The sequence below is a fragment of the Cucurbita moschata genome, unplaced genomic scaffold (genome assembly GCF_002738365.1).
Source record: "Cucurbita moschata cultivar Rifu unplaced genomic scaffold, Cmos_1.0 Cmo_Scf00025, whole genome shotgun sequence".
Lineage (NCBI taxonomy): Eukaryota > Viridiplantae > Streptophyta > Magnoliopsida > Cucurbitales > Cucurbitaceae > Cucurbita > Cucurbita moschata.
Window position 1 is genome coordinate 1,634,533 of NW_019268541.1, and position 7,612 is coordinate 1,642,144.

Here is a 7,612-nt window from a genome sequence, read left to right on the forward strand (position 1 = left end):
CCCCCCCCCCCCCCCCCCCTCCCACTTTGGGGCCTAGCGTCCTCGATGACACTCTTTCCTTGCTCCAATCGATGTGGGACCTTGTCAATTCCACCCCTAGCACACCGTCTCGTGTCAACCCCCTTTGGGGAACAGCCTCCTCGTTGGCACATAGTCTGGCTCTAATACCATTTGTAACGGCCCAGATCCACTCCCTTTGGGGCCACCATCCTTACTGGCACACTATCTCGTGTCTACCCCATTTGGAGAACAACCTCCTTACGGGCACATAGTCCAGTATCTGGCTCTTATACCATTTGTAACAGCCCAGATCCACCGCCAACAGCAGATAGTGTCCTCTTTGGGCTTTCCCTTTCGGGCTTCCTAGATTCTGTAACGCTATATAATAGCCCAATGTGAGATTTCTCTCTTTCCCATTTTCTCTCTTCCCTCTCCAAGTTAAAACAGTCTTCTACGTGTGTCATAATAAAAGAGAGTTCATTTGTGGGGATACAAGATCTCACACATAAAACTTGCATCACTAGAAATTTCAAATATGTGGATTCGGGGTCGAGATCAAGCTCAATAAATTCAACGTAAACAACCCAATTTGTCATGATTTCGACTCATCGAACTGCTCAAGAGAAGCCAAGACATGGGCATTTTACTTCAGTACTGATAAAGAAGACTCAAACCCTGAGACAAACAAACCACAGGAAGTTCATCCACAAGCTCTGTGCTGTAAAGAAACACATCTGAAAGCATGAAGAACAAGATTATTGATTGATTGAAGAGCCAAAGAGGCCATCAAAATTTGGGGAGAAATAGCAAAGCGTTTGATTACAAGAATTTAAACTCCCAAAGCCCAAAGAGAAAGCAGTTCATGATGAATTGTTGTTTTTACCAAAGATGAACAAAAAAAGCCGACATAATCTGCAGATCCTTTTATACAACAATGCAGAAACATAAAATAAAATTTTAAAAAGAAAAAAAGTAAAACTCAGAGGAATTAATCTCTGCTGCCATCTGAAACATGCGTTTTCAGACATAAAAAAACAGGATCAACTTTACATGAACCCTCCCTCCTGTACATCTTTTTTCCTTCCTGCAAGGCAAGGCATAATGAATTTACAAATACCTCTTCTTCTTCTTCTTCTTTTTATCTTCCAAAAGATTGTAAAAGGAGTAAAATGGCGGTGTTCAGCCTTCTGTGTCGATATTTTCGTCGTCAGATGGCATCTCTCGCGTCTCCGAGATCGATAGTCGTCTCGGTTTTGCAGATCCTGCTTCAACTAGCCCTTCAGATGACAAGTTCAGTGCAGTTGATCCTGAAGACGTCCCAAACAAATGCTGAACTGGGGCGTTGGCTGATGATGCTGCTGCTGCTGCTGCTGCTGCTGAGAGATTGTATGTGAAGATTCCCATAGGGTGATCGAACTTGCAGCTTGGACCGAACTTACAGATCCCGTAACGAGAATAAAAGATGCACAAAGGTTCTCCCTGTTCGTGTTAATATTAGTTAAACATACTTGAATCAAACCAGGAAAAGGGTCTCTAATCTAAAGATCCACGTATTGCCATTTCATCACGACTAACTCACCGGACGTAACGGCAGGCCTATAGGACTCAAGACACAATCTGGGGCAGGAAGTACTCTTTCTCTGGGATGATGAAATCGACAAACGGCACCGAACTTGCAATCTCCAGTCTTCATGTAAAACTGACATTCAGGCTGGCCAGGCCTCTCAGGGAATACATTCTCCCTCTGCAATGTCAAAAAACCCAAATAGGACAGTTAGAACGTATCAGAGAAAAGACTGCTACAGATCCTGCATTAACTCAGTCACTCGTCCTACCGTTTGTTGTGGACTTTCTGAAGATGAAACCGATCCGAGCTGATCCTGTAAAAATCACCATCTTATGTTACTTAAGGGTAAAACGAAGCGAAGAGGGTGTAGCATCCACCATTGAACCTTCTTTTAAACATAATTGGCAGAAGACGAAAGGAAAAGACCTCCCGAAAGCTGCTGAACGTCAATACACACACACATAACGTATATATTTTTGAGTTCAACAATTGCGAGGAGGAGATCGAACCATCGACTTTCAAGTAAACAAACAAAACAATATATACACCAGACTTATGCCAAACATGGGTAAGGAATAAGACTTACATTGAATGCATTCCAACCTGGAACAGAAAGAACTCCCTGAGGCAATATTAAAGATGCATAACTGGAAGGGCCTTCCCATCGTGGACTGGGAATGAACGACGCCCTCGACCAATTTGTACTTCCTCCTGGATATGATTGCTGACCAGGAGTTGGCGATTGTACGGTTGGATAAATAGGAGAACCGCGCAGTGAGACCATCATATTAGTCGGTTGAGGATGGTGGAATTTACATGTATTTCCGAACTTACATTGTCCAGTTCTTATATAATAAGCACATTCAGGTTCACTCTGCACAATTGGAAGTGAGGAGGAGAGGATGAACAATGAATATTTTCAGCATAAAAGCATAGGTAGCTCGACAATCGAAGATCTTTAAAAGGGAGAAGTTATATCCTAACCGGGCGAAGTGGATAGCCAATAATATTTAAGGCAACTCTTCCAGCAATCCCAGCCTTGTCTCTAGGATGATGAAACTTGCACGTAGCCCCAAACTTGCAAGTTCCTGTCTTCAGGTAGTACTGGATTACGTGCAAATGAAAACGTCATTTTCATAGTAATAAACAAAGGAAACGTTCTATACTTCGACTCGTTTAGAGCCCATTTAAGTTCTTATAAAACTAAGCATCCACAAAAGTCATGAGCCAATCAAGACCCAACGAAACAATATAATATCCGAAACCTTGTTATTCTAAACCAAACCGAACCATGAAAAAATAATATTCCTGATATACATATGAGATAAATAAGTACATCCCATTAGCTAAAGAACTGATTATATTCTTCGACCAAGTAATTATCGAATGGAACTACTCTCAGCTGTCTCTCGGAGGAAGTTCTAAGGTGCTTTAACCGGTATTTAGCTTGCTATGTTATGTGAACGATCACGTCATTCTCGTCATTGATCTCCTTAACTTTATACACCATAAAATTACAAGAAACCATCTAGAGGAAAACAAGATCACCTAAATTCTCTTTTCTTCGTCCCGTCGAAGTATGTAATCATCATATTAACTTGAACACGTTATAGTTTACTCATGGACGTAGCTAGGAGCCTAATGATGACGTGCAGGTTTTCCTTTCCGTGTTTTCTTTTAAAAAGACATTTCATATATACAGTACAAAGGTTGCAAAAGAAGTCCCCAAAACTTGAAAAAAAACAACAGAAACCTATCATATTACGAACTCACACAAACGACCTGAATCCAAACCGAAACCTCTAAAACCAAATGTTGATATGCAGATTATAATGAATAAAATGTCACATGATGTAATACGTTAATTAAAAAAGTACGTGCCTGGCATTCTGGTTGTCCAATTCTTTCCGGGAACTCCCCCTTCATTCTTGCAGTGGCAATAGCCTGAACGTAAAGTGTAGTAAATCACGGAAACTCCGTCACAAGATGAATTGTAAAATTTTCAAGAACGACTCGTAAATACTGTAGATGAATAATCTGTTATTTTTAGTTCAGAACATAATCGAGTTAAAAAAAAAAGGTCGGTGTGTGCAAGGACAAACCTGTTGTGCGAATAAAATGATTTCAAATCTTTAGCTAACAGGCTTATACAGTGTGAGGTGAATGAATGAACGGAGAGACGAGCAGGTTCATCGAGTTAAGGTTACAAACACATTTTACCACTTTTAATTTCCTTCTCATAGATCTATCCACTAAGTATAAACAACTTTAGGGAGGCTCCAAAGCGGTTCAGTTCGTTCAGTTAGCATGTTTAGAACATAAAATGACGATAAATTAAGAAACTAAAAGATTCACATTTCGGCTTATTACCAGCTCCCTATTAGGTGGATGATTAAATCTACATGTAGCTCCAAATCTACATAGGCCAGTTCTGATGTAATAAGAACAGTCTGGCTCTCCGGGTCGCACGGGATAAGATCCAGATCCCATTATTTCACCTGATCCTAAGTTCATTTGCCACAGTGCATCTGGTATGACATTAGATAAGTAAATCTCCCATTATAAAGAAGAAAAATATACTATTCTAAATATATGAAGCTCACATACGAACAAAAACTAAAATATAGTTAGATATGCTCGAATATATGGTTCGGGGAAGCAACGGAGAAAATTCACAATTCAAAGTGGAATTGAAAATGATGAATAGATAGAAGTTCGCGGTGCCTGAACGGAAAAAATGCATAGAACACCCAAGAATAGATAGTAATATGAGTACCATTGCATCCTTGAGGCAATGGTACAAAATAAAACAAAGTATACAAAATCGTTTTTATAAAGCCTAAAAAGACTTCCCGCCTTCCCCTAGCTAATACGCTTCCTTGGTCAGAACACAGTCCATTTTGATCATGATCGGACAGAAGAACACACAAAAGAATGTTAAAAAAAGTTTCGACATAGCTGATAGGAAACACACAACACTAAACGAGCCTTTTTTTTTTGTTCTTCGAAGTAAAGAACTTTGATAAGTCACGTTATGATCCTCCGAAATCCATTTCTCATGGTTCTTATCACTTAGAATCAGGTTGAGAAGGTGATTAACTAGTTCTTTGCATAAGGTCTAGTTCCTTGGGCAAGGGATGGGCGACAACATGAGTTGTTTGGATCAAGAGAAGGTGCGTGCAACCCGTGATGGACTGGGAGACATCACGCTAGGTGCAGGAACTACAATTCTTCCTCGGATTAGTATATATTAAACTATAGGAAGTTCATTGAGGGCTTCTCACGTGATCAATCGAAAGGGCTTAAGCTTTCTATTATATCAATAAAGGGAGAATGAGAGGTGTGTGCAAAGTTTTCTTTCTTTCTCCCGCTCAATCGCTTCAATGCCTATAATTTGAGAGATAACCGGAAAGCTTTCTCTTGAGATGTGACACAAATAATGACTCTCTTTTGGATTACCTTGTGAAAGGGATCCACACATTTTCTTTTTAACAAGTACAAACTAATCAGTGATGGACGAAAAGGAAGAACAGTATTCAAGGATACAACCACCCGAAGGGGAATAGATTAAAACGTCCAACAACAAAGACGAAAAATACAAGAGTCTGAACGAAAAACTAAAATGACGACCCATTAAGACCAAACCAAACAGCAAAAAGCTAAACCAAAATAGATAAAACCTCTTCAAATGCTTTATCATTTAGAACATCTTAAGCTGTCTCATAATGCAACCGAATTGGGACCTTTGTCGACGAACCCATTAAACGAACACAACTTTCTTCAATCAAGGACTTTTACTTGCACTTTTTTAAAACGAAACTTAAGAGATGCATTACACGAAAGACAACTTAGAGGCCGGAGAAGAGGGCTCTCCCTCCCAACAAGAACTACTTACAAAAACACCTTCCAATCTAGAGGATCCTTGTTTTTTTGTGATTCTCGATTACGTTCATTATAAAATGAACCTCATAACTTCAAGGGAGCATCTCAACTTTCCAAGTCAAGAATCCAAAAGTTTTGAAGAGGCTGGAAGCAGCTGAGTATATATAAGATGGATCAACCACTTTCTATTCCACATAAATTTTGTAAACATTACAAACGTATAATGGGTAAAAATTTACGAAATAACATTTTATATGGACCATACCATCATCAGAGCAACCATCGTGCCTCCAATGGAGATTGAGACAAAGATATGAACCGGAAATGTATCAGGAATTTAATTCAATCTCTTCCTCGGGATCGTTCGAGACCAAAAAAACAACAACCACGAACAAAAATACAGCAAAACAGAGCCATACACCACAGATCGAAACGAAAACTAGATGCAAAACATGGGCAAAGCAGAGGATTTACGTACAAAACAATCAGATAAGAGTATGTGCACATCGAAATGGATGACTCAAACACATCACAAAAACCCAGATAAGCAAACAACAAAAAGACAGAGTAAGAAGAAATTGCAATCTGCAAAAGGGAAAAGGGGGAAAAAGAAACGAATAAACGATACCGAAATTAGCAAGAGAACCTTCGCGCAAAGATGGTGTGAGAGCAGAGGAGTGTCCCTCCGTCACAGACATCGGAATTCCAGAATCGTACTCCATCGCAGAGGAACATGGTCCTGAAATCACCGCCTCATCGCCGGCGAAGAACTCATCCCATCAAAACCCACCACCCAAATCCCCATTTCCACCACAACCCACCACCACCAGAGCACCAATTTCGACAAAAATCAAAAACCCACCATCCAATTTCCTTCCCAAAACCAAAAAAAGGGGGGGAAACAGAGAATCGAAACGAAAAGTTATGTATATGGGGATTGATTGACGATTTCAGTAAGTGGGTTTTTTAGAGAGAGAGAGGGAGAGAGAAAGAAAGGAAAGGGCGTTGTCTTCTCCTCTCCACACAAAAAAACTAAAAAGAGAGAGAATAGAGTAACGAAACCAACCAAAACATCCGTCCCTCCATTGTTGCTGACGATCTTTAGAGACGAAAAACGGACGACGAAGATTTGAAGACTCTCGCGATTAGGAGATTTACAATTAACTCTCGCTTTGGTTACGCCACGTTCATCAGATTCCTGCTAACATTTTAGCCTTTTTCTTTTTCAGTGGTGGTAGTGCAATGAGAAGTGCATCAGTAACAACAAAGTGGGTGGATCACCCAAGCGTCTGCCTCCCACGCGACTCCTTGCGCGTGGTCTAAACCCTTCACCCTCACCTTCGGACCGCTTCTTCCAACAGTTGCACCATTTTTCAGCTTCCTTCTTTATTATATTAATTCTCCAATTATTATTTTTTACTTTATTTATTTATTTATATAAATAACTCACTCGACTCAAATCAAATATTCAAATATTCGTATCCCATTTATCATAAACATGTCCGGTTTTTTAATATTATTTAAATATTAACACCTCATATTGATTAGATTAATGAATTAATATGATACGATGTAACACGACATAAAGAAATAAGCATAAGATAAAGTTAAATAAACAAGAAAAATTGGTTTAAAATGCACATCATTATTCGAGTATCGAGTATCTATTTAGTGTATCACGTCAACCGTAAAGTAAAAATGTTACCACCGTAAAGACTTTTCAAATACCATAGTAAAGTTTCATCAATGTTACTATAGATTATAACGTCACATTATTTTATAATATTAGGCGGTATAATTACTGATGCCGTGTTAAAGATTTGTAAATATAAAATAAACGCTCACATTTTCTAGTAAGACGATTACACTGTGTATTTTGGGTAATTATCCATTAGGGTTTCTCGTTAATACTCACCCTGTTTTTAAAATAATTTTCAAATAAGGAAAGTTTATGGCACGAGAGTAACGAGTAGGGTAAAAAAGTCGGCTCTAACGGCAACTCTGAAATTTTTGTATTTTTCTTAATCAAGACGTTTCCAAATTTAGTAATTTAATTGATTAAATTATGTCCGGGTGTTAAAATGATAATATATATATATATATATATATATATATATATATATATATATATATATATATATATATATATATATATATATATAT

The 7,612-nt window shown here is 38.6% G+C and overlaps 1 protein-coding gene and 1 long non-coding RNA gene across 4 annotated transcripts in view; one reads left to right on the forward strand and one right to left on the reverse strand.

The window, feature by feature from the left end:
• Positions 1–2,015, forward strand: part of LOC111461483 — a 17,844-nt gene extending 15,829 nt beyond the window's left edge. Inside the window, exon 3 of the long non-coding RNA XR_002713585.1 lies at positions 1,931–2,015. This is a non-coding gene — a long non-coding RNA (uncharacterized LOC111461483). The remainder of the gene's footprint in view (positions 1–1,930) is intronic.
• Positions 763–6,654, reverse strand: LOC111461480 (zinc finger CCCH domain-containing protein ZFN-like). 3 transcript variants are annotated; one of them, XM_023105011.1, is made up of 8 exons: positions 6,078–6,651; positions 3,938–4,095; positions 3,449–3,511; positions 2,552–2,671; positions 2,154–2,441; positions 1,836–1,880; positions 1,580–1,744; positions 763–1,479 (listed from the first exon to the last, which is right to left on the reverse strand). In XM_023105011.1, the coding sequence occupies exons 1-8, from the start codon at positions 6,169–6,171 to the stop codon at positions 1,180–1,182; spliced, it is 1,233 nt and encodes a 410-aa protein (XP_022960779.1). In that variant the 5' UTR covers positions 6,172–6,651; the 3' UTR covers positions 763–1,179. The 3 variants fall into 3 exon arrangements, with proteins under 3 accessions (XP_022960779.1, XP_022960780.1, XP_022960782.1); XM_023105012.1 differs by having other exon boundaries at positions 6,096–6,650; XM_023105014.1 differs by lacking the exon at positions 763–1,479 and having other exon boundaries at positions 1,571–1,744; positions 6,078–6,654.
• Positions 6,655–7,612: the final 958 nt, after the last annotated feature.

Coding starts and splice junctions, on each gene's coding strand:
- LOC111461480 (XM_023105011.1), bottom strand. CDS start 6,171: ATGGAGTACGATTCTGGAATTCCGATGTCTGTGACGGAGGGACACTCC. Junction 1,881..2,153: donor CAGGTTGGAATGCATTCAAT/GTAAGTCTTATT, acceptor TGATTTTTACAG/GATCAGCTCGGATCGGTTTC. Junction 1,745..1,835: donor CAGAAAGTCCACAACAAACG/GTAGGACGAGTG, acceptor TTGACATTGCAG/AGGGAGAATGTATTCCCTGA.